Genomic DNA, 27,120 nt, shown 5'->3' with positions numbered 1-27,120 from the left:
TTCTTGGATAAAATTCTTCTTTCACAGGAAACCCTAAAATCTATTAAGGTCAGAAAAAATAAGGATTCAAAGAGAACAGGGTTGTGCCATAAATTATGTGACTGTAATGTGGCTCTGAAGTCAGCTGAGTAACCCTGCAATCTGCTGTTTGTATGGTCCCCTTTTCCCTATTCTAAGGTAAGCTAACACCATAGTTGTGGCTACATTCTCTTGCATTTACTCTGAGACTTTGTAGCACATATGCCAATCTGGAAAACTCCTTTATCTCATAGGAGGAACTCAAGTCTTAGATAATGAGAAAATAGGTCAACCAAAGTTATTATTTTGTAGCAGTTTAAAGTAAAACATAACAATCCTGGCTAAGATAATCTTGTTCAGAAATCTTGTGTGCTTTTAAAAAATTTCTCAAATCATGTTTGGGACCTTTTTTAAAAAAAAAAAAATCCACGTATGTACTGCAAAGGGAATTATGGAAACAGTATATTTAGCAGCCATATGCGTTCCCATTGTGGCTGAACAAGAGCACATTCCAAGTGTTACGTGCATTTTTGATTTATAAACTTGGAGCTATAGCTTTGGCCTCTAGGCCTACATGGATAATTAAAATACCAAATGAAATTTTTTATTTACTGTAATTACATTCAAATACCATCATAATTAAGTCCATTTTTCAAGAGACAAGGACTGTACTCATCATATTCAAGGATTCAAGGATATCATACACACATAGCTCTGTTCCCTCAAAACCAAAGAACAAGGCATCAACAAATTCTCTTGCTGCTTTACCAGATGGTATCAGAGAACCAGGATCTAGAAAAACCTCCTAAGGTTACTGAGACATTCTAGATAGGTGGGTCTCTTATCTCTTTTTAATTCTGTTTTAGAAAGGAGTTCCAATAAAACCACCTTGGTATTCACATACTCACTTCAGAAGCTCTCACACAATAGTCTACCCTAAATCCCATTAACTACAATTTGAATTCTATCCTTTGTTCTTTTCCTATTAAAGAAAGAATATTGATCTTTCCAGACTAACCCAATTCAACTCCCTTGACCATCTTCATGGGTCGGCTTTTCCTGATCTTTCTTCCTGCATTATCCCCTAAGCCTTTTTTTTTTTTTTTTTTTTTGAGACAGAGTCTCACTCTGTTGCCCAGGCTAGAGTGAGTGCCGTGGCGTCAGCCTAGCTCACAGCAACCTCAAACTCCTGAGCTCAAGCAATCCTTCTGTCTCAGCCTCCCGAGTACCTGGGACTACAGGCATGCACCACCATGCCCGGCTAATTTTTTTTCTATATATATTTTTAGCTGTCCATATAATTTCTTTCTATTTTTAGTAGAGATGGGGTCTCGCTCTTGCTCAGGCTGGTCTCGAACTCCTGAGCTCAAACGATCCGCCCACCTCGGCCTCCCAGAGTGCTAGGATTACAGGCGTGAGCCACCACGCCCGGCCATCCCCTAAGCCTTGAATGCTAAGCTCAAAGATGGATAAAACATTATTTTGACTTAGCCAGATTTATATATCTTTCTGTTTTATCAAAATGTTTCCAATAAAAGCTATCCCTGTAAAAGTGGTTTTTGATTCTGCAATAACATCATTTGATGTTTTGAAAGATAAATTTGTAGTAAATGAACTAAAAAGTGAGGTGAACAAAGGCAACTTTATCTTTCAAAGAAAGTCACATATCAGATCTCCGGATAAATACCATTTGCATTTAAGAGGCACACTGTAAGGTTTAAGATATTTGACCACCACCCATCAATCAGTCAAATACACACCATATTGCAGGTCAGTGATACTGTGAGATTATCACATCTTCCCCCACACAATAGGTTTTGATATATCTCAGTATCAGTGAAACAGATCAAAGAATCCACAAATGTCAAAACTGGTTTAAAATTGTGACACAGTTTTGTTTCCTTCTTTAGCAAATAAATTAACTCAACTAAATAAAGCTGGGTAATTTAGTTTTTTAACTGGGTAAACACAAATTAGTAAGTCGGAATCAACTTGAAGAGTACCCAAGTACAATGTGGTACTGTGAGTTTTAGCACTTTCTAATAAGCACATTACCAATCCTTTTCTGAGTTGATGTGTCTATGATTGCAGAGACTATGAACAAAACTACAGTTATTCAGGAAGAAACTAAAGTTCAGATCATAGCAAGGAAAGATCTTCCATTTGGTATTTGGAAGAGGACTATTTAGTTAGTTTCACTATATGTAAACTCACTAACAAACTGCAAAGCTGTAAATTTTGTGGATACCTTTAAAAGAAATTATACTTACACATCAGAGAAATTCCCAGTGGCCTTGGATAAGAATAGTTAGAAAAACTTTTGTCACATTTTAAGTTCTATTATATGAAATAGCTTATAAAATCTACATCAGTAAAAGGTATTTGATTGTATTTCCTTAACAAAAATTCAGTTTAAAACTGAAGCTAATTTCAGCTTTCTATAAATATTTCATTAAAATCTGGTAGAAACATAAATCAAGTCCTATTATCCCCAGTGTACACAGAAATGAGAATAAAATGCTTATTTCCAGGATGATAATATCTACATAGCAGGCCCCTGGCTAGAGTCAACAGCAAAGAAAGGAAAGAGAATTTGCACATACTGTAAAAAGGGCACACATTCGTTCTATCTTCTCTGGGTTCCTTGGCCCACCATTCTTGTTCAGTCTCACCAGAAACCGCTCACTGAAATGTAGGGCAGAAAGGGATATAAATGTGAGGAATTGTGTGCTCCAGAACAAATAAAAAGGGTATACATAGAGAAATACTAAACACTTTAAGAACAGCTTGCAGTGACAAGGCCAAATACACGTGTTTAATGAGGATACCTTATTTTTCCTGCCAAGCAACATGCAAATGATACTATAAACTGCCTCATAGGTATTGCTATTCACTTGTTGGTTGTGGCTGCATGTCTTATCTCTCTGAATGTGTGAGCTCCCCAAGGGCAGTAATGAGGACTGTATCTTATATTTCTCCCAAATATCTCCAAAGCACCTCACATGATGCTAAATTCATAACAAGTATATACATTTTTTGATGTGAGCACTCAGATCCTCATAAAAATATCATCATATTAAATCCAAAAGTATCTACATTAACCAATGTACATCTTCCTATATAACTCTCCAGAATCATTTTAGGGCTTAAAAATGTTATAGCAACTTTTAAAAACTTGGGTGGAAATTCAAAGAGAAATGGTGTATTATAGCTAAAGACATATCAGAATTTAATAGAGCCACTAAATATTTAATTCCCCAAATAATATAGGTAATTACTGAAGGAAATCATTGAACTAGAAAACCTATAAACAGTGTTTGCAACATTTGGAGAAATGTCTTCTTACTGTCTCATCTCTTTCCTGCCCCTGCCCAGAATCTCATTGCCATCTCTTCATCCTAAGGTTCACTATCAACTGTAACAGGAAAAATCAGTCATGGTGAAGAGAAAGTATGTGATTCTAAAAGAAAGTTATTGCTTGTGCCCCCAGTCATGTATTCACTGAATATATGTGGTATCAGTAAAAGGACTGACGTTAAAATATTATGCTAGAATTATGATGTGATATAACATCAACGCATAGTTTGATTAGTTTGGTCATGGATTCATTTGTTTGTTTAGCCCATGAATAGTTATTAGGTTCTATGTACTAAGCATATGAATACAAATGTGAACAAAATATATACGAATATATATATATACAAGGTCCTTTTTCTTCATAGAACTATGGTCCTGGTAGGCAGTTAGACATGCAGACATGAGTTTCAAAAGATTTGGGCCAGATATAAATTTGAGAATGAGAAGAAAAAAAGGGCTTTGGTCAGAATCCTGAGGGAGAGTGATATTTAAGAAATAGGCAAAAGAAGAACTAGCAAAATAGACAGATGGGGCAAATAGAAAAACAGAAGAAAAATAAGAAGGATGGTGGAGTGCTGCCTTAGTTAGAGGAAGAGAGTGTCTGAAAGAGGAGGGAAGGGTAAAAACGGTCCAAGGCTGTTGAGAGGCACATGAGACAAGGACAAAATTGTGTCCCACTTAATGTTAGAACAGAGATTACTATTTATTCTGGCAAGAATTGTTTTAGTGGAATGGTAGAGAAAGATGCCAGTATAAGGAGGAAGAAGTGAGGGAAGCACAATGAGTCTTTAAAGAATGGTAGTAAAGAGGTGGAAGTGATGATTTTTAGTTGAATAGGCATGTGGAGCTGAGGAAGGTCTTTGTTAAAAGATGGGATAAGCCACATGTATACAGTCAAATTGATTTTCAATAAAGGTATCAAGGTAATTCAATGAGGGAAGCACAGTAGTTTCAACAAATGGTGTTGAACAATTCATATGGAAAAAACTGAACCTTGACCCTTGCCTATAAAAAATTAACTTGAATGGGCCCCAGACCTAAATACAAGAACTAAAACTATAAAACAACAAGAAGAAAACTGAAGAAAAAATGGAAACAAGTACCTTGCATATCTTGTTCACAGTTGTGTTTCCATATTTAGCACATTGTAGAAAACTCATTGTGCCCCGAGATTATAAAACAAATATCATAAATCACAACAAAATGATAAATTAGACTTTATTAAAATTAAAACTGTCTTCTCTTTGAAAGACACTGATAAGAAAATGAAAGGACAAGCTACCATGTGGGAGAAAATATTTATAAAACATTCATCTAAGAAAGGGCTGTCCTGAGAATGTATAAAAAAACTCAACTGGATAGGAGTAAGTAATTTAAAAATGGACAGAAGATTTGAACAGACTATTCAAAGAATGTACAGAGATGGCAAATAAGTACAAAGAAAGCATCATTAGTCATTAGAGAAATGCAAATTAAAAACAGTGAGATACCAATACATACCTATTAGAATAGCTAACATTAAGGACTGAATATTTACCAAAGGTTGGTGAGAATGTACAGCAACTAGAACTCTCATAAACTTTTGGTGAGAATGTAAAATGGTATAGCCACTTTGGAAAACAGCTTGACAGTTTCTTACTAAATGATCCAGTAATTCTACTCTTGGGTATTTACTTAGGAGAAATGAAAATACATGTCCACACAAAGACCTGTATGTAAATGTTTATAGCAACTTTATTCATAATAGCCAAAAACTTTAAAGAACCCAAGTGTCTCTCAAAAGATAACGGAATCATCTATATAACAGAATACCATTTCACAATTAAAAAAAAAACTAGGGAGATGTATAATAATGTGGATGAATCTCAAAAGCATACTGAGTGAAAAAAGTCAATTGTGAAAGACCACATACTGAATGTTTCCGTTTATACTACATTCTGGAGAAGGCAAAACTATAGGGACAGAAATCAGATTAGGAGTTGCCAGGCTGTGCAAGGAAGGTAGGGACTGACTGAAGGTGCATGAGGGAACTTTTTGGGAGTGATAAAATGTTCTATTGCTTGATTGTAGTGGTGGTTTCACAACTATGCATTTGTCAAAACTTACTGAACTATGCATCAAAAAGGGTGAATTTGACTATATATTTAATATAAACTACATTCAACAAACCTGACTTCAAAAAAAAGGTGGGATACACCTAAGAACATGTACACCTACCTGGACACTGCTTGTAGAAAGAGAATATTGAAGACATAGGAAATGACTGGTAAATGAAAATCCCTGAGGAGGTAAAAACTGACAGAATCCAGTAGAGTGATGGAGGAAACAATAGATTTAGATACAAATAAGTTTGTAATTTTAGTAATAGAAAGTTGGGTATTATCAAAGAAACAGAAAATAAGAACAGCAAAGTACAGTTTTAAAAAAAAAGACATCCAAAACATCAGAAAAAATTCTCAAGACCATTTGAGAGAAAATGAAATGAAATAAAATAGAAAAGATGGTTGTGACATAGACAAGTGGAAAACTGGCAAAAAAGGGACAGTTAGTCAAGTCAATTCTCTCTCCAAAGTATAGCTTCAATTTTTATAAAGGTCTCCATCTCTTTCATTTCCATTAATCCAGGCCAACACTGGATTCTAGTTTGGATTATTACAACAGCTTCCCAGCTGGTATCTCTACTTCCCTTTTTGCCTCTCTAAAACCCATTCTTTGGAGAGACAGATCCTTTTAAAATATGAATCAGATTATATCTTTTCCCATCTTAAAAACTTTCATGTGATCAATTTGGTCAATGATTATTTACAAGGGTGTCAAGACAACTCAATGGAGGAAAAATAGTATTTCAACAAATGGTACAGGGCAACTGGATATCCACATGAAAAAGAACAAAGCTGGACCTTTATTTTACACCATATATAAAAATTAACTAAAAACGAATCAATCACAGACCTAAATGTAAGAGTTAAAACCAACTTTTTTTTTTTTTTTTTTTTTGGTAGAGACAGAGTCTTGCTCTGTTGCCCAGGCTGGAGTGCAGTGTCACAATCATAGCCCACTGCAACCTAGAACTCTTGGGTTCAAGCAATATTTCTGCCTCAGCCTCCTTAGTAGCTGGAACTACAGGCACATGCCACTATGCCCAGCTATTATTTTTTTTTTCATTTTTTAAAGACAGGATCTCACTAAATTGCCCAGGCTGGTCTCAAACTCCTGGCCTCAGGCAATCCTGCCTCAGCCTCCTGAGTAGCTGGGATTATAGGCATGAACCACTGAACCCAGAAAAACTATAAAACTCTCATAAGAAAACATTGGCATAAATCTTCATGACCTTGAATTATACAATGGTTTCTTAGGACAACACAAGTACAAGCAACAAAAGAAAAAAAATAGGTAAGTAGGACTTCATAAAATTTAGAACTTTCGTGCTTCCAGACACCATCAATAAAGTGACAGACAAGCTACAGAATGGGAGAAAATATTTACAAATCATGTATCTGATAAGGAACTTGTACCTAGAATATAGAAAGAACCCTTAAAATTCAATAACAAAAAGACAACCCAATTCAAAAATGGGCAAAGGACTTGAATAGATGTTTCTCCAAAGAAAATACACAAATGGCCAATAAACACATGAAAAGATGTTCAACATAATTACACATCAGGAAACTGCAAATCAAAACTACAATGAGGGTACCACTTTACACCAACTAGAATGATTTTATTCAAAAAGACAAATAATCACAAGTGTTGACAAGAAGGTGGAGAAACTGGAAACATCATACACTGCTGATGGGAAAGTAAAACGGTATAGCTACTTTGGAAAACAATCTGAAAGTTCCTCAAAATGTTATACATAGTTACTATGTGACCTAGAAATCGCACTACTAGGTATATATCCAAGAGAAATGAAAACATCTGGTCACACAAAAACTTGTACATGACTGTTCATAGCAGCATTATTAATAATAGCTAGAAGGTGAAAACAACCAAAATAGCCATTGATGAACATATGGGTAAATAAAATGTAGTGGATATATTCATATATGAAATATTATTCAGCCATAAAAGGAACGAAGTTCTGATACACGCTAAAACATAGATGAACCCTGAAACATTAGGCTAAGTGTAACAGAAACCAGTCACAAAAGATCCTGTATCATATGATTCCATTTTCATAAATTGCCTAGAATAGGCAAATCTATGGAGACAGAAATTTCGTTAGTGGTTGCTTAGGGATAGGGGTTTGGAGGAAATGAGGTGACTGTTCAATGGTATGGAATTTCTTTTTGGGGTGATGAGACTGTTCTAAGATGGATTGTGGTAATGGTTACACAACTCTAACATACTAAAAGCCACTGAATTGTATGTGCTCTTTCAATGGGTGAATTCTATGGGTTGTGAATTATTAATATGTCTTACAAAGCTGTTGAAGAAAATAACAAACCTTTTCATGGCTTACTCTCGCTGTCAGATATAACATGTAAACTTCTCTCCGTGATCTGCAAGGCTTTGTGTGGAACACTCCACTCAGCTTAACTTTACAGCTCCATCCCATCTCACACAAGCCTTTCCTGCTTACTACTCTCCACACACACATACTGGTCTCATAGATACAAGTTTCTTGAACATGCCAGGCTCATTCTTGCCTTAGGACCTTTGTGCCTGCTATTTTCTCTGACCGGAACACTGTTCTTTCAGCCTAACTGGTTGGCTCATTGCCATTCTTCAGGTCTTAGCCCAAATGCCAGTTTCCCAAAGAAGCCAACCCTGATGATGTTAGCAAAAGCAGTACTCCTTTTCCCCTCCCCATTACTTATTCTCTTCTTTAAAGCAAGTGGCACAAACTATTATCTTTTTTTACTTACTCTTTTTCTCTTATAGAAGAAAATAAGCTCTCTACGGGCAAGGGCATTTGTTCACTGCTGTATCTCTAGTTCATCCAAGAGCCTGACCTATAGAGATGCTCAATAAATGTTGAAAGAACAAAGGTGCAAATTTCCTGAAGAAATTCTGTGTGGTGTGTGGAAGCTTGCTGATGAAGGTCACCATAAAATAGACTGGTAGTATCAGCAGCATACTATGCAGAAACATCCATGAGCCAATAGGGAGCAAATAAGATAGCACAAATCAACCTTCTAACTTGCTGACCAAGGACCAAGCAGCATCAGATATGTTGTGATAGACACAGTCTCCCAGCTGCTCACTAAAATCCATGTTTTTGTTTTGTCCTGGGTACACAACTAGACTATACTTCTTAGCCCCTTTTTCAGTTGAGTGTGGCCATGTGACTGAATTCTAGATACTAAAGTGTGAATGGATGTAATGTGCACAACTTCTAGGTCTAGCTCCAAAAACATTATATATGCCTTCACATTCTTTCCTCTTCCAGATACCTGGAGTGGCGATGGTCCCCAGAACAACCTTGGAGCCATGTGTTGATGATGGCAGATTATCCATTAGTCTCGGTCCCTAAATGGTTGTGTGAATGGAAGATATCTTACTAACTGAAAATTTACACATCCAGTGCTGTTATGCAAGCAAGAAATACACTTTTATTGTATTTAATCCATTATATATTTTTCTATTTGTTACAACAGTTGATCTATCTTAATTGATCTGTATATCATGCACATAACAATCATCTAATTAGCTATTAACCTGATAATAAATTTTCATGATTACATAAGTACAAAAATAATTTCAGGAAGTACATATCTTTTGAAGAGAATCTAGCATTACTTCTGTGCTCTTCTTTGGAAGGAAGACATACAATTGCTCTCACCATCACACTACCACTCTCTGTGAATCTCTCAAGAACACCCCCCAGCTGGTGCCATTTGGAGCTGTCCACAGAGAGGGTTGTGATTTGGAGGGACTACGCCAAGCTTTAATCCAAAGATAAAGGGGTATATGAGGCAAATTCCTAGGTGTACAGGGTTGTCGGCCCTATCAGAACCCAGAAACATCCTTCTCCTCAACAATGAAAGGAGGCCTTTAAGGCTAGGGCCCTCACAGTGCCCACCCGAGCTTCACATTTCCTAGAGCCTTTCATGCTCTGGTTTCACTTGACCGTTCTGACAATTTATGAAGCTCAAAAGAACTGTTTTTCGTTTTAGAGGGATTTAGGCATACGTCTAATTATTTCCTATTTTGATAGCTTCTCCAATGGGTATGATAAATAAATGCTTATTTCCATTAACATTCAAACTATTTGAAGACAATTATCTATCCAATGTTCCCATGATTTGGCAATGGCTGTTCTGCAAAACAAGTGGTTAAATATTTTTGGGAAATACTGCATTAAGCACAGACAAATTTCTACCTTCTATGACTTCTCAGAGGCTTAAGATGTTGGTGTATGTTTTAAGTACCAAAGTGACAGGTGACATTCGACCCACAATCCACTTTTGTGTGAGGCAATGGAGTGGATAGGAGCACAGTTTGATAAATGCTGATAGAATCTATTTGGCAACTAGAGCTACAGCAACTACTCATATTTCTCAAAGATGTAATAGGAACTGTGGCCAAGAGTCAAATTTACTCATGAGATTTTATAAACACCCATACCTCTACAGGAGAGCAACAGGTAATTCTTTCTCTTGAATAATATGGGTGAGAAACCCTCTTTCTAATTTACTATCTGATCTCTTTAAAGAGAATCAGTTACTCTTACTCTTCAGTAAGGGTTATAAGAATTATAAGCAACATTATAAGAGAAGTACTCTATTTGTCTTTATGATGAGGAATTACAGACATATATTATATGTTACATTAATTTCACATTTTTGAACAAGTTCTTACAAATGAATTCCATAATTTGAATCTGTGACAAGACTGCAAGACTAAAGGTATCTTAATTTTAAGATCACTTGTTTTTATGAGACTTATAATTTCTGGTTGGCACTGCATTTCACACACTTCTCCACTGATGATAGCAATTCATGCATCCCTTCAGCAAATGTTTGGTGATTGACAATGAGGTGCTAGCCTATGCCAAGCACTGAGGAAACAACAGAGTCTCTTAGGGTATTAGCCTTAGGGTATTTTCTAAATACTTTGTTTTGGAAATGGAAGCAGTCACCTCAAATAAATTCAGAGGAATTCTCTCAGCTGTTTCTTTCTTTCTTTCTTTTTCTTTTTTTCATCTGGAGATAGGGTCCTGCTCTGTTGCCAGGGCTAGAGTACAATGGCATCATCATAGCTCACTGAAACTCTAAACTCTTGGGCTCAAGCAATCCTCATGCTTCAGCCTCCTGAGTAGCTGTGACTATAGGCATGTGCCACCGCACCTGGCTAACATTTTTTTTAATATTTTTTTTTGTAGAGATGGGGTCTGGCATGTTGCCCAGGCTGGTCTCGAACTCCTGGCCTCAAACAATCCTCCAATCTCGGTCTCCCAAAGTGCAAGGATTACACGTGTGAGTCACTGTGCCCAGTAGCTGTTTCAATTTAATCTTCATGTTCCTCATTTGGTCCTCCATGGATATGGATACCAACCACTTAGCAACCCTCTCATAGTAACCTGCCAGGTGCTTGAAAACAAGCAAGTAGCCCCAAGGCTATACTATACTATACAATCCAACAGATTAAGAAATCTTTAATATTCCCTTACAGATTAATTTTCCAATGTAGATCACTTGGCTTTCTTTCTCAAATTCTTCAGGTTTTCCCACTTCATTTTAAAGCACAGAGAGCAGAAATGCACAAAGGGGTTTCATAAAGGCAAACCAGGGTACAGTGCTATGGTTTCCAAATTTATTTTAGTATCATCTTTTCCCTTTTTTCAACAAAACCTTGCTCTGTTCATTAGCACATAGAAAATTAAAAAGCACTGTTACTTTGGTTGAATCAGAGGTGGTGGCCTGGCAGTGGGTGGGAGATGCAAAAATCCTCCCTACTTGCCTCTACCCTAACCATCACTTGCCCCTGAGACACTTTGGGGCTCCAAGGCACATTTTTGTAACTCCTGGCATAATTCAAGGGTTCTTTCTAGCCTGCCTTCCTCTCTGCCTTTTATTCTTTCAACAAACATTCATTAACTTCTGTAATTTTTCAGAAACTGAGCTAGATGCTAAGTATAGAAATGAAACAATTCCTGTCCTCAAGGTTCTGAGTCTAGTGGGACAGAACACTCACATAAACCAAAAATTGCAACATAGTGGAAAATGCTATAATTGCAGAGAAGGGGGCTGACAAACTACCGGGGTGAGGATAGGCTGCCTGAAGGAAGTATTGGAACATGTTCTTGAAAGATTGCTGGGCTTTTGCCATTTGGTAATGGGTAATTAGAGATGAAGAGAAAGGGATTCCAGGAGGAGAGGGGGCCAAGCACAGACTCTCTAAGGATAATGTAGCTTGTTACATGAGGAAGCTCAGAGCATCAGTTATGAGGGCCCTGGAGATCTGGGGAATGGTCAGAGGCACCAGGCAATACAGAGTGGACTAATATGTGAAGGTTCTCCAAACTTGGCTATCATCAGTAGTAACTGGCAGCTTATTTAAAATACAGATATTGTGGGCCACACCCCAGATCTTCTGGATCAGAATTTCTAGAGGAGAGGACTAATGTAGGGAGTCAAGGAATCTGTATTTTAAAAAAGCATCTCAATTGATGTTAGGGTTAACAAGTTTGGAAAACTCTATCGTGGGACTTAGAGAGGCCCTGAAAGTTCAACCTTGAGAAGTAGCATGATCTCATAAACATTCAGAATGATCACTTGGGCTGCAGTGAGAAAGCCAGGTTGGTAACACAGAAAATACTCCAGAGACGACTGGAATAGCTCAGGCAAGCTATGATGTGGTTTTGGAACTAAAGAGACGGGGAATGAACGTGAGCTATATTTAGGAGACAGAGCTGACTAGATTTAGCAATTGACTGGATGTGGCAGTGTCAACCAGAGGAGATATAATGGAGGAAGATATAAAGTTCAGGTGTGTATGCTGAATTTGAAGTCTCTGTGGAACACAGAGGTGAACAGAAAACAGGCAGCTACAAATCCAAGTCTGAAGCTCAGAGAAAAGACGTGGGTGGGAGATATAGCTCTGGTACTAATCAGCTTGCTGTATCAGCCACAGCAGCCACTTGAATGTCTTTTGTGTATGAGGCATTGCTTTAAGTATTTCTTTTCTTCCCTAATTGCATTCATTGTATTTATTTATTTAATTTGTGTGTGTGTGTGTGTGTGTGTGTCTGCCAAAGGCTCCTAGAGGTGCTGCATGGAGGATGGCTTGCTAGTCCCAGTATCCCTATTACCCACACAAGGCACTCTGACTAGAAAGTCCATGCCAAGCTCCCACTGCATCTCTTCTGGTGGCACCTAGTCTGTTTGAAGTTCATGACATTCCCACCCAAAAGATGGAGATGATAGAGGCAAATAGAGGCAACTGATTTGCCTGATTTGGAGCAAGCAGAGACTCCTGCATGACAATCCTAGAAAATGAATTCTTTTCATTTTGTCTAAGGCAAAAGGGATACACAACTAATTGTGTTGTCACATATTCTTAAATAATTATAATAGCATTTTTATAATTAGACAGCTCGTATCAGGTCTTTAGAAATCATGTACTGCTTAAGAAAATTAACTAAATGGTAGTTTACTTATCAGTTATGTGGCAAGCTGCAGACAGTTGTTTTTACTCTAATGATTTCTCCTCTCATCCTAGGACCAGGCTCCTAACAATAAAAAGCACGTGGATGAATAAATGAGGGCAAGACCCTGGTGACAGGACAGAACATTGCTAAGTCAGTTCATCTTTGTCATCTCCAACATTCAGGTCATAATGCTTCTGAGGAAGGTATAAGTCCATGTGGGGAAGTTGGAGGATGAGGGGATTGACCCTGCCTTCCATGTATTTTGCTAATCACACCTATGAGGACTAAAGAAGTGTGCATTTTTTATATTTCTCAGCTGAAAGTTAGGCAGGCTGAAGTATTTAGAAAAGTAATCATGCTAGGCCCTTAATGCCAAAAAGCCATGTTAGAATAGCAGCTGCTTCTCTTTATTCTTTTGCCTGGTGTAGACAAATGTACCCTTCCTAGATGGGCCCTTTACATCTTTCCAAGAGTAACCTAGTACTTCTAAACAAAATGCTGAACAAATGAACAGATAAATGAATGAAGGCTGATAAAACCAATTTAACTAAGAACTCTTTCATCAAGTATACAGAACACTACCCTCTCGATCTACTTAACCGTACTTAAATATATAACCAAGTGCTATCCACAGGAAAATTAAGCATTTAAGAGCAAATTACTGATAACATGATAAAATGTTTTCCTATTTATTTATTATGTTTTCCAATACATTTACTATGCAAACTGAAAAGATTTAAACAAATGCTGCATTGTGTCTGCTCTCTAAAGCGTCATGTAAAAACAGTGTCCTCAAAATAATAATATTCAGAGTTCGATACCAGCATGGGTAACATAGTGAGACCTCATCTCTACAAGAAATAAAAAAATTAGCCGGGCATGGTGGCATGTGCCTGTAGTCTCACCTACTTGAGAGGCTGAGGCAGGAGAATCACTTGAGCCCAGGAGTTGGGAGGCTACAGTGAGTTATGATCATGCCACTGCACTCCAACATGGGTGACAGAGTGAGACCCTGTCTCAAAAAAAGTAATAATAATATTAAGAAAATATTGTCTTTTATGAAAGGTCCCACCCAATCCAATGCATACATAATCCAATCATGGCATTTCCTCAGGGTATTCTAGTAAGTAGAAAAAGATAACCTCAAAAAGAGTGTCTTTATAATCTTACTACTTTCCCTCCTCATTACCTACACTGATATTGACAATATTTTGTTCTGTGCTTTCTGGGTTTTTATTCAGAAGGTGAACATTTTTGTTCTTTTTAATTTCATTCCTCTACTCACTATACAAGTTTTTCTCTGGCATAAACAGGGTAAGAGGAATATTCATAGATGGAAGAAAAGTCATGGTATTGATTTGTCCTGCTGTAATTATAAAAGTCCTCTAAGAATACCAGAATAAATATTATTTATATTTGTTAACCTGTTCTTGTCACTATATCTACTGCAGTTTCTATGTTTCAATGATGCAAAGTCTTGCTGTTTAATATGCTATTATATGTCATATTACAAGAGAGAGCTACTTAGAAACTTAGCTCCCAAATGAGGGAGTCCTGATGGGAATAGCAGAGCTATTAGAAAACAAAATAAACACATGCAGGGGGTATAGAAAAATCTAGACTGTATATGAATGGAAGCTAGAAAATTCAGCCAACCTGAAAGCCAAATTAATATTTAAATCTGTCAGACAGTTTACTAGATATTTTCTCGGCTTTTAAAGTATACAACTGGGAAATTTGGGAGTAATTTCACGGAACAGCAGCCAATAAAGATTTTCTAAATGCTTTCAGAGTTTTAATACTTAAGAACTCTAAGTTTTTAAAAAGTTTAAAACATAGGAATGCCCATGCACTATGTTAAATTATTTTTTACTCTCCCTTAATATGAAAAACTGGTGACACTATTTTAAAAACAATATTGTAGTATGACAGCTAATAGGCTATAGAGACTATAGTTCAACCCAAGTCTGGTTTCTCCAAAGCCTGTACTCATTCCAATTGTCTTTCATGATATAGTATCTAAATGGTGAAAATAAGATTTAATATTGATCAAAAAGAAATTAATTTGAAAAATAGCTACATTTATCTAAATATTATATACTTATAAATACACACAAATGGGTACATCTAGAGTTCAAAGAACCCTCTCCTCAATTTTCTTCTTTTGCTTCCTGTCTTCCCCTCCTCTTGATATTCTGTACACTTAGTCTACCCTTTATGCCTTGGCCCTACATAACCAGTTCACTAGATTATTCAGTCCACTAAGTTCTATGCTGTGCTCTTCAATATGGCAGCCACTGGCCACTGTAGTTATTTATATTAAAATTAAATGAAGTTAAAAACTCAGTTCTCAGTCACAATAGCCACAACTGAAGTGCTCAATAGTCACAGGTGGCTAGAGGCTAGAATGCATATCATAAAGTTCTACCATATATAGAACACTTCTATCATCATAGAAAGTTCTATTGGACAGCACCATTCTGCAGGGTTGGGGGGGGTGTTACTGAGACAAAAGGCTCTGTACTACCGCATAGCAACAGTGTTCTCATATTATAGAAAACTAACTCCATTCTCAAAGTACAAAATTATAATGCTGGCAGCACTAGGATCAGTATAAACAGGTGGGGTTGTGGGGCTGCAGGAAGGACGTTCAGAGGGCAAGATCTGGGAATGGCACTCTTTGGGACTCCAAAGCTTAGAAATAGGCATGTGGGAGACAAGTTAACAGCTGAAAACCTAGCAATGAAAGCACAGATAACAAAGTCTGTGGTCTCCATGGACATGGAAGGCCTAAGACAAGTTCTACAAGGACTCATGGAACTCAGTATATAGTTGTAGTCATGGCTAAGATTTATTACAGTAGTGTAGTAAGGAAACACAACTGGATCATAAGGGGAAAAGACACAGACTCTTTTTTTTTCTTTTTTTTTAAATTTTTTATTTCAGCTTATTATGGGGGGTACAAAAGTTCAGGTTACATACGTTGCCCATGTACCGCTTATCCCCCCAAGTCAAAGCTCCAGGCATGTCCATTCCCCAGACAGTGCGCATTGCACCCATCATGTAGGTATATATCCCTCCCTTCCCCACCCCCCTCTTCCCGAGTCAGCACCTTCAAGCGTGACCATTCCCCAAACGGTGCTCAATGCACTCATTATGTAGACATACACCCATCTCCTCCCCCCACTCCCCACCCCCCACCTCAGTCTGATATCCGATTGGTATCATTCCCAGATGTGAATTTAGGTGATGATCAGGGAAACCAATTTTCTGGTGAGTACATGCGATGCTTGTTTTTCCATTCTTGGGATACTTCACTTAATATAATGGGTTCCAACTCACTCCAGGAGAACCAAAGAGATGTCGTATCACTGTTATTTCTTATAGCTGAGTAATATTCCATGGTATACACATACCAAAATTTACTAATCCAATCATGAATTGATGGGCATTTGGGTTGTTTCCACATCTTTGCGATTGTGAATTGTGCTGCTATAAACATTCGGGTACAGATGTCTTTGTCATAGAATGACTTATGTTCTTTTGGGTAGATGTCCAATAATAGGATTGCTGGATCAGATGGTAGGTCTATTTGAATCTGTTTAAGGTATCTCCATAATGCTTTCCACAGGGGTTGCACTAGTTTGCAGTCCCACCAGCAGTGTATGAGTGTTCCTGTCTCTCCGCATCCATGCCAACATGTGTTGTTTTGGGACTTTTTGATAAAGACCATTCTAACTGGGGTTAAGTGATATCTCATTGTGGTTTTGATTTGCATTTCCCTAATGATTAGGGATGTTGAGCATTTTTTCATACGTTTGTTAGCCATTCTTATATCTTCTTTTGAGAAATTTCTATTCATGTCATTTGCCCACTTTTTGATAGGGTTGTTTGACTCGGGGGGGAGGGGATGGGGTATAACTACATGATGAGTGCAATGTGCACTGTCTGGGGAATGGACACGCTTGAAGCTCTGACTCGGGGGGATGGGGGGGCATGGGCAATATATATAACCTGAACTTTTGTACCCCCATAATAAGCTGAAATAAAAAAAAAAATAAAGCCTCTAAATGGCTTCACAGCAACAAATGAATATTCTGGATGTGCCTTCCACTGCCACAGACTTCTGATGACATCTTAGCTTGATGGAATTGCTATGCTGTCCTGCTACCCAGGCAAAGCTAACCTAAAGATAGGCTGAGGTCCTATTACTTTAAGTCCCATGGGATGCTCCCTGCCAGGTGCCCAGCAAAAGGAGGGCCTCTGTGGTAGGAAGTATCCTTACAGTGGCAACTGGCTTCTATTTGCCCTTCCTGCCTTTCAGAAGCCTATATAAAGCATGTAAGGAATACTGATGTTGGGACTTAAGACCAAAGCTCAAACATGTATGATAATAACTGAATATTTAGGCCAGGCGTGGTGGCTCACGCCTGTAATCCTAGCACTCTGGGAGGCCGAGGTGGGCAGATCGTTTGAGCTCAGGAGTTCGAGACCAGCCTGAGCAAGAGCGAGACCCCATCTCTACTAAAAATAGAAAGAAATTATACGGACAGCTAAAAATATATATAGAAAAAATTAGCCGGGCATGGTGGTGCATGCCTGTAGTCCCAACTACTCGGGAGGCTGAGACAGGAGGATCCCTTGAGCCCAGGAGTTTGAGGTTGCTGTGAGCTAGGCTGATGCCACGGCACTCACTCTAGCCTGGGCAACAAAGTGAGACTCTGTCTCAAAAAAAAAAAAAAATAACTGAATATTTATTGAGATTTATTATCTGCCGTGGCCTGTTCTAGACACCTTACATGTATTATCACTTTTAATGCTCACAGTAACCCAATGAAATAGACACTACTATTTTATAATTGAGAAAATGGAGGCATAGAGGGGTTAACTAAGTAGTCTACCTTATTTGGCAGCATTTACCATGGTAAGGCAGTTAGGGCCTAGTGGGAGTGTGAGTTCAGAGAGTTTAGGGCAATGGCAAGGACAGACTTCAGAGGTCAGGTCCAGAAATCCTGGTGAGTCCTGACTTATGGGGCTGAGGCTGGAGAACCTCAGGGGGGGTTAGTGTTGGTTGGGGATGGACCATTGGTAGCTCAATATATGCCCAGGGGAAGTGGTATGAAGCCACAGACTGGTCATGGATGACCACACCCTGGTCAGGAGCAGAGCATGGAGCCAGAGTAGGCAGATGGGATGAGTTGGACAGTGAGGAACAGGTCATATGACAGCATGGGGACTGTTCTTAGAGTGGGTCTTTATGCCTGAAAGGGGAGTTTTCAACGTGGGGCCCTGACAGGTTTTAGAAGCTCTGGGTACCCTCTCAAGCAGGATGTAAAGGGTTATGTGTGTCTTCACGCATGTTCAATCTCCCAAGGAGAGAGTATCAAAGCATCCAAGACTTCTCTCTGGTCTATCTCTGTGTCTTCATACATCCATGAATCCTGCAGGCCTATGTCAGATTTCAGGATGTTCTTCTGGGCAGTAGAAAGCTGGCTGCAAGCTGATTCCTTCACTTCCTCTATAGCCAGACTTTTTCACTTTTGTCTCTTCACAAATGCCACTAACCAAGTCAAAATAAATTAGGTTAAACTGTTCCTCTGAAGCTATCCATAGGGTGTTCGGCCTTGTCAATGTGAGCCTTAACAATATATACCACACATTTCTTTCTTCTTTTTTTTTTTTTTGAAACAGAGTCTTGCTCTGTTGCCCGGGCTAGAGTGAGTGCCGTGGCATCCTCCTAGCTCACAGCAACCTCAAAGTCCTGGGCTCAAGCAATCCTCCTGCCTCAGCCTCCCAAGTAGCTGGGACTACAGGCATGCGCCACCATGCCCGGCTAATTTTTTCTATATATTTTTAGTTGTCCATATAATTTCTTTCTATTTTTAGTAGAGATGGGGTCTCGCTCTCGCTCAGGCTGGTCTCGAACTCCTGAGCTCAAAGGATCCACCCGCCTCGGCCTCCCAAGTGCTAGGATTACAGCCGTGAGCCACCGCGCCCGGCCACACATTTCTTAATGGAAGTAAAAAGCTGTTTCAATGCAAAAATCCAAGGCAAACCATGTTTCTAAAGCAGATAAATGTCCAACTAATTCCAATTTCAGCAAGTTTTTTCTCTGCTTTTTTCCTTAAATTTGGGCTCTTGATATACTTCCAGGGATATAACATTCTGAGCATTGAGAATCTATATCCAAGGGAGCTGCTAATAGGGAAACTGTTGGCTTTTGCAAGAGACAGTGAGCAGTCTCCACGTACAGATCCCTGGGCTGCTGGAATTCATGGCTATGACCATTAGGTTTCCTTAAAAGTTTCTGATTTCTATCTCCTGCTGATTCCGTGATATCCTTGCCTATTATGAATCCCTGCAGCAATATGGAGTAATGGAAATAAAGTAGGATGCAGAAAGGGATTTGAATCATGGATTAGATACTAGCAAACTGTTCAACCTCACTCAGTTGATGTAGGGACTGAATTAAATTAAAGTAAAGCAGTTGATGTAAAGCTCCTGGCACAGGGCTTGGCACACGCTCTAGAGGAATATTCATTCCTCTCTCTTTCTCTCCCTCATTCCCCACAGAGACAAATCCAAACCTTTATATTTCTTCTTAAGTCTCATAGGAAAACACAAATCATTGGACAAGAATGTCTTCCAATTGTCTTTAAGGCTTATCATAGCTTAACTCGACTTATTTATGACTGCAGGCATTTTTATCCTTCCTTCCCAGCCCCTGTGGCACTGTGCCCCATTAAATAATCTCTTTTCACTGAAATCTCAATGTTCTCCTCCTCTGCCAGCTCTTTTCCAGCTTTAAAAGCCTTCCCCTCGCCCTGTCCATCTCCTTTCCTTACAAACTTCTTCAGAGAGTATGCTCATTTCTGCCCCTGTGTTCCTACACTATCCATTCATTCCTCAAACAACTGTGGTTCAGTTTCTCCTTATCCAATGATCCTAAACACTTTGTTCAAACTAAAATCTCTACTGGTGGCCTCCAAATCCAACAGCCATCATTGTGTCTCACTGCTCTGAAGCCTCTGGCATTGACAGTGGCATGAAATAAAGCTGGCCACAGGACAAGTCTCTGCCCCATCTCCACTCTTGAAATGTTTGCTTTGTTGGCTACTGTTGATTCTCCCATTTCTTTGTAGTCTACTTAGCTGGGTATTGTTCCTCTTCCTCCTACAGTTCTTTCCTTAACCCAATTCTTTCTCTAAAATATTCCTCCTTGGTGATCTGACACACTCTTCTGACTTCAACAATAACTGAATGCTGACATCTAAATCTCTGGCCTGGACTGCTCCCTCCAATCTACCATTTCAATCATTCAGACAGATTTTTTGTTGTTTTTTGGCTAATTGTAAATATTAAAAAAAAATTTAATTGATACATAACTATACATATTTAGAAGGTACATGTGATATTTTGATACATGCATACAAAGTATAATTCGAAATACAGAGTATTTGAATATTCATCACCTCAAATATTTATCAATTTTGTGTTGGGAACATTTCAAATCCTCCTAGCTATTTTGAAATATATAAATTATTGTTAACTATAGTCACTCTACTGTGCTATCCCACACTGTAGCTTACTCCTTCTAACTGTATGCTTATACCCATCATTCAAGCAGTTTTAAACCACTTAAGGAAAAAAAATAAAACCACCTTGACAGTACATTTGACTCCCCAGGGTTATGCAGCATTTTCAGGAGGCTGGATGTCATCTCACTCCTTTCTTTTGGAAAACAACTGAGATTCAGGGATTCATGGGCTTGCCAAATCAGAAACCAAGGAGGTTCATTAGAAATAACTAATTGAGTGATTAGTTGGTTGAGGACCAGTGGGAATTCTGTCATTAGTGGCCCAACAGTTGTCAACTATTAGTAGTTTGCAAGGGAGGAAATGTTTATAGCTGTGCTTCTCAAACTTTCCTGTGAAATAGACCATCTGGGGATCTTATTAGAAATGTAGATTCTGTTTTAATGGCTGGGGGCAGGGGTAGAGGATGTCACTATCAATTTCTAAAAACAAAACAAAACAAAACAAAAAAATTCCCCCAAAACTCCTAAGTTTTGCTGATGCTATTTAATGTCTTTGAATAAAATTTTGAATAGCAAGATTTGAAAGGACTATAATTATAAGTGATTTGTTGGGCCACTGGGTACTGCAGAATAGGAGGTAAACCTGAGTATCAGTGTTGAGGTATGAAAGATTAACAGGTATATCAGATCAGTGATAGAGGCACCTGTGTGAGTCTAGTGATTTATTTAAGGTCTTGTCGAGTCTAAGTGTCTTGTGACTGAGTCTGTCTGATTTATAGTAAGAGGGGTTATGAGCAGCTCTGGAGCCTGGGAGGATCAGTGTTTCAGGTGTGTGGATTGTTTGAGAAGCTTAATAGTTTTAGTGATTATACAGCTTCTAGCAGTAGTACTTGGGGGCCAATATCAGCTTGTTACTGGGTGGTCAATGGCTAAGGAACCCTAGAGCTCAGGAACTGATGGGGACTTGTTAGGAGTCACTGAGGTCCTCGGAAGTTAAGGGTTTTAATAACCTACAGAGTCAGTGTCATCTCTTTAGAGAGGTCATCCCTAACCACTCTAATTTAAAAAGTGTCATGCCCTATTTCTGTGATTCTCAGTTGCTTCATTTTCTTCAGAGTAATTTATTATTGTCTGTCTCACCCTCTGGAATGTAAACTACAAGTTTACATACAGGGATTTTTCTCTTATTTTGTGCTGAATCCCCACCACCTGGAACAACATCTTAACATGGTGTGTGTACACATGTTTTGAATAAATGAACAAGAGCAATATTATACCTCAAATCCACTCAAATTTGTAAAAAAGTAAATAATTTTCAAATCAGTACTGTAACTATATTAATAACAAATTACTTCTAATACTCCAGTAATGCCTTCCAGATGTAGCAGCTCTACCCAAAATCCAACACATTCCTTGAGCTCAGCTGTCACAGGCAGTGGTTCTAACCTTTCCTACACATTGGAATCATTTAAGAGTTTCTGATTTAATTAATCTGGGGAGTGGCATGGACATTGGGAACTTTAATTCTAATGTGCAGGCAAGGTTAAGAACTACTGGTCTAAAACCTGTTCCCTTAAACCTGTCAACTTCTTTTGTGTTCCCTCCTGTGGCTAATGGCCTCAACATACACTCAACAGACACTCCTCTCACTTCACGTAGCTCTAAGGAAATATCTCTTGAACATGTCCTTTTATCTTTATTGTCACTTCCATTGCCTAAGTTGCAAACTACACCATCTCTCTTTTTCTTTCTAAATGTACTGAGGTATAATTTATATACAGTAATATGCACAAATCTAAGTATATAACTTGATGAATTTTTGCTTATGGATCCACCATGCAGATGATACAGAATATTTCTACCACCCTAAAATTTTCTTTGTGAGCTTTCTAGTGAATATGCCCCACTTGATGGTATTTTGATCATTACTAAGGTTTGCCTATTCTTGAACTTTATATAAATGGTTAGTATGTATCTTTCTGTGTCTGGCTTCTTTCATGCAACATTAAGCTTTTGAGATTCATTCATGTTGCACATATCAATATTTCATTCTACTTTATTGTTGAGTAATATTCCATTATATAAGTATACTACACTTATTTATCCATTCTACTGTTGATGGATGCTTGAGTTCCTTCTTGTTTTTGGCTATCATGAATAAAGCTTCAATAGACATTTTTGTTCAAGTCTTTTTTATGGGCATATACCTTGTTTCTCCTGGGTATATATCATGTCAGAGTAGAACTGCTGGGACACAGAGTAGGTACATGTTTAACTTTATCAGAAACTGCCTCAACCTCAGATCTACTCTTGGCACATTATTTTGTGTACTACTAGATCCTCATTACTGGTAGGATCCATTTGATATATAAGGATGACTATGCCAGGCCCCTCCTTAAAATTCAATCATGTTTTTTATTATCTTCTTTATAGATAAAGCCCAAGATCCTTAGTTGACACAGAAGACTCTTTTCCCTCATTTCTGTTCTCACTCTTCATACTACAGCAAAATCAAATGCTTCTGGTACCTCCTGCCACTGCTTATTTCCCCAAGTCTTTATTCACATCCTCTTTTTTGCTTGGAATATCTGTCACCTCTCATTGCCAGGAGGAGTAGAAGTACTCATCATTTACCATGGTCTCTTCCAGAAAACTTTTCCTAATCCTCAGGAAGAAATGAGAAATTCTCCATATGCTCTCGCAATACCCTGAGTAATTCTTCATTGTTGTTTATATATTTTCTCAGATTGTAGTAGTTAACTATAGGAAATATTGAAAAGCAAAAAGGAAAAAACTAAAATTGCCCACAATTCCACTAAACTTGTCCATACTTCTACCACTCAGAAATAATCATAATCACTGTTAACGTTTTGGCATAAAGCCATTTTACTGCCGCCACTGGTCAAGCCCAGTATCTCCAGCTGTGTTCACATTAGTCTCCCAACTGGTCCTCCTCCTTTTGCCTCCATTTCCCAGTCCACTGTCAACACAGCTATCAGAGTGGACGGTTAAAGCCCAAATCAGATCATGTCCCTCTTCCACTCAGAAATCTCTGATGACTCCTATTCTACTCAGAGTAAAATCCCAAGTATTTACAATGGCCTTCAAAACCCCGCGTTTCTGTACCACTCCATCACCAAGGCCAGCCATTTATTTCTTTGACCTCTTCGTCTACTTTGCCCTATGACCTTCTTTCTCCTTTGCTCATTTTGTTCCAATGACACTGGTCTCCTCACTGTCCTCAAGCTCATTAGGCATACTTCTTCTCGAGAGCCTTTGTACTTGCTATGGTTCTCTGTGTTTGGAAACTTCTTTCCCGAAACAGATACTTGGCTGTTCCCCCATTTCTTTGAGGTCTTTAACTCAATTGTCATCTTCTGAATGAAACCTCTCTCATTTCTCCTATCAAAAATTCCCCCTATTCCATGCTTTATTTAACCTATCCCTCTTTCCTTGCTTTATTTTCCTAATAAAGACAATATCTGAATACATACAATTGAACACACTATATATTTTACTTACTAATCCTGTTTTTATCTGCTTCTCCCTCAGTCCCCATTATGAGTAGTAATATTGCTGTCTAGCTCCCTGGTATATCCCCAGCTTGTCCCACTGTAGTTAGATAAGTGAGTAACCACCAGGTTTTTTTTTTCTCTATGAGTACAAACACAGCTAAGGAAGCCCACCAGGGCCCAACCTGGCCACAGAAATGTATCCTTCTCTTGTACATAAAAAGCTGTAGATTTGTAATATAAGTTCCCTGAAGAAAAGAGGGTATTTTACTGGGACCTAGAATAGAACCTGGCACATTGCAGGCACTAAATGGAGTCAACTACTTTAAGCATTTGGAGAATTTCTGGGAGACTGTTGCACAATTAATTGTTGAAGTATCTTGGTACTAACTCATCAATTTTTTGAGAGTGTATATATTAGGAATGGCAAAAAGTAATTTAGGAGTTAAGTATGGTAAAAGTGGATAATCAAGAAAGGTAATATGATTTTTGTTTAGTAAACAAGAGGTATCTATAAGACTCATTTTCCTGTGTAATTTATAAACTGTCTTTGCTTTCACTTGTCAAGATGCCGGAATTTATCTCGTCTGTTCCACTCCCTTCTTTTGCATAAGCATCTCACTCACTTTGCTCTATAGCCCCATCCTAGCCCAGGCTCCAGCTCCTGGGCCTGTATCATTGGTTTAGTGCATCTTCTGTGTGTGTTTCTTTGTTCTATGTCTTGAGGTGCTAAAATATTTCTATTTTCCATTAAAAGCCCTTGAAAGAAAAAGGTATCTTTTTATATATTTAGTCTCAAAACCTAAAGGCGAAAATCAGGTAGATATTTAATAGACAGTTTTATAACTTTGAATTGAAGAGTCCATATTATGTCTTTTCTGCAGGGTGGGGAGGAATGGGAGTTTTAACAATAATTAATTGAGTTCCAGGTAAACAACTGGCATAATCTATTTCCAAGTGAGTTTCTATTCTAAATGTGCTCAGAGGGAAAGCTATTTGGAGTGTTCCCTCTCAGGAAGCAGCAGCCACATCTCTAGATACCACTAAGATAAAAGTTTATACAGGAGTGTTTAGACAAAATATTCTTCCCTGTTTTATACCCAAGAACTGATTTTTGAAAACTCATAATTATATATATTTTGTATTTGAAACTCTAAATTTCCATTTTTCTCTCATACCATTTAACCAAGTCATAATTATTGGACTCCTGCTTCCTCATGCACTGCAAAGGATCTACCTAGTCTCAGGGCTTCCTTTCATTTGTGCTGTTTCTTTATCTCCACTATTTATTCTGTTTCTTTGTACCTAATTTTTAGTTATCCTAACAAGATCCACACAGCTTGCTCCTTAAACACCAGGCCTATGCATCTGACACACATTCTTTCTTATGAGTCTCCAGTCTTAGCTTTTAAATACCATTTAGTATATCCTTCAGAATATAAATCCTCATACACTGATCTGCTGACAGCATCCAGTACCTCGTGTTCTGCCACTTTCATGTGAGGATTCAAAACCTAGTTTTTAAAATCTTGCTCTGTCTCAAGGTGATCTTTAATAACTCCAGATTTAATGCCAGGCAGATGTTTCACATTGCTTTGTGAGTCAGAGAAAATAATCCCCAGTTTCTGAAGAAATGTCTCTGGTTCTGACACAAACATCTCCAATCACTAGAAGCTGTGTCTCAGGGAACCCAGCCTCAGAGACCCACAAGGATTGTGACTCCAAAGGCACTAGACACAGGCCTTACAGTTAAGTTGTTCCTCTAAGCACCAGAGAAACACAAATTAGCTGAAATATCCCCCCAGCTAAATATATTTTAACAACACTTTTTTTAAAAAAAGCACAAGAAATGTAGCAAACTTTGAGTCCATACTTTTTTTTAAATCTCTTCATATTTTCCTTTATCAACTACGCTGGAATAACTTTAGTTGCACTTTTTGCAAATTTGAGATTTAGCCAAGTGGATATTAAGGAAAGGGGTGGAAGTGATGCCTGCTTGAATCACTCTTTCTGTGGCTCTAGCCTTGAGATATGAGGGAAAGAAAAGAATGCCTTAATCTGAATTCAGCCGGATTCTACACAAAGTCCTTTTTATAACTATAGACGTAGTCTACTGTAAATGGACTGCTCAAAGTCCATCTTGAGAGTTTATAGCAAGTCATTCTTTCATTTGATAAATGTTACCAGCTCACTGTACACTCTGTAACATTTTTGCTTACACAAGCAATATTCTAAGAAAAAAGAACAGAAGGAAAAGAAATTAGTATGTGCATATTATGGCAATTTTTTAGTTTTCAATTTAAGTTGAAAACCTTGTTCAAATGTTTACCGCCACTTTATTCACAAAGGATTTCTATTTTACCACGTTATCTATTTTCTTCTCTAGTGTCTTGATGACCTTCATTGCCTAGCAATTTTCTAAGAAAGGATAATTAAATTTAGTCCTTGCTTTGTTGAGGCAACTCATTTTTCTGTTTGTTCTGTAACTTTGGATTGCATCCTGGACATTGTAAATGTTATGTTCTGAAGAGAGTCAGTATTTTTGTTTTAACAGGTAATTCAGTTAGACTTAATCTATAATCTCTGGTTCTCCTGTGGTGGGTCAAATCACAGTTTTCTTTTAGCCTTAGTTGCCAGTTACGTTGAGTCTGTCTTGGATATGCATGATTCAGAGGTCAGCCAGTGACCTGCGCAGAATTCATACATGGAATTTGGGATTTCCATTCCCTGATCTCTCTTCTCCAGAACTCCCTCTGGTGGCCACGCTTGCCCCCGTCTCCACCTCTTGGTTCCTCAGGCTAAAAATATGGCAGGCTTTCTACTCAAGTTGCTTTTTTTTTTAGTTTTTCTTTTTTCTTTTAGTTTTAACTACTCCATGCTATGCTACAACTACAGCTCACTTTCAGATCAAAACCACAAAAACAAGGAATTCGGCCAATGTTGGTCCTTCTCTCCAAGTTTTTACTCCCCTTTGATATTTGCCTGCTTTTGTTCATTTTGCAGAACCCTCAGGCAGTTGCCCAGTGTTAACAGTTAACTGCAGGAGGGCCAGCCTGTCAGAAGTTTACTAGAAATGAAATGAGCACAGTTCTACCTTTAAA

The 27,120-nt window shown here is 38.2% G+C and overlaps 1 protein-coding gene across 1 annotated transcript in view; it reads right to left on the bottom strand.

Annotated features, from left to right (window-relative positions):
* DOCK3 (dedicator of cytokinesis 3) overlaps positions 1 to 27,120 on the bottom strand; it is a 599,641-nt gene that overhangs the window by 160,828 nt on the left and 411,693 nt on the right. The window contains exon 10 of the mRNA XM_069473668.1: positions 2,622 to 2,703. Within this exon, the coding sequence (XP_069329769.1) occupies positions 2,622 to 2,703 (82 nt within the window). The remainder of the gene's footprint in view (positions 1 to 2,621; positions 2,704 to 27,120) is intronic.

This window comes from Eulemur rufifrons, chromosome 7, assembly GCF_041146395.1.
Source record: "Eulemur rufifrons isolate Redbay chromosome 7, OSU_ERuf_1, whole genome shotgun sequence".
Taxonomy (NCBI): domain Eukaryota; kingdom Metazoa; phylum Chordata; class Mammalia; order Primates; family Lemuridae; genus Eulemur; species Eulemur rufifrons.
Note: the sequence above shows the minus strand (reverse complement) of the source record. Positions and strands in the feature narration are given on the sequence as shown.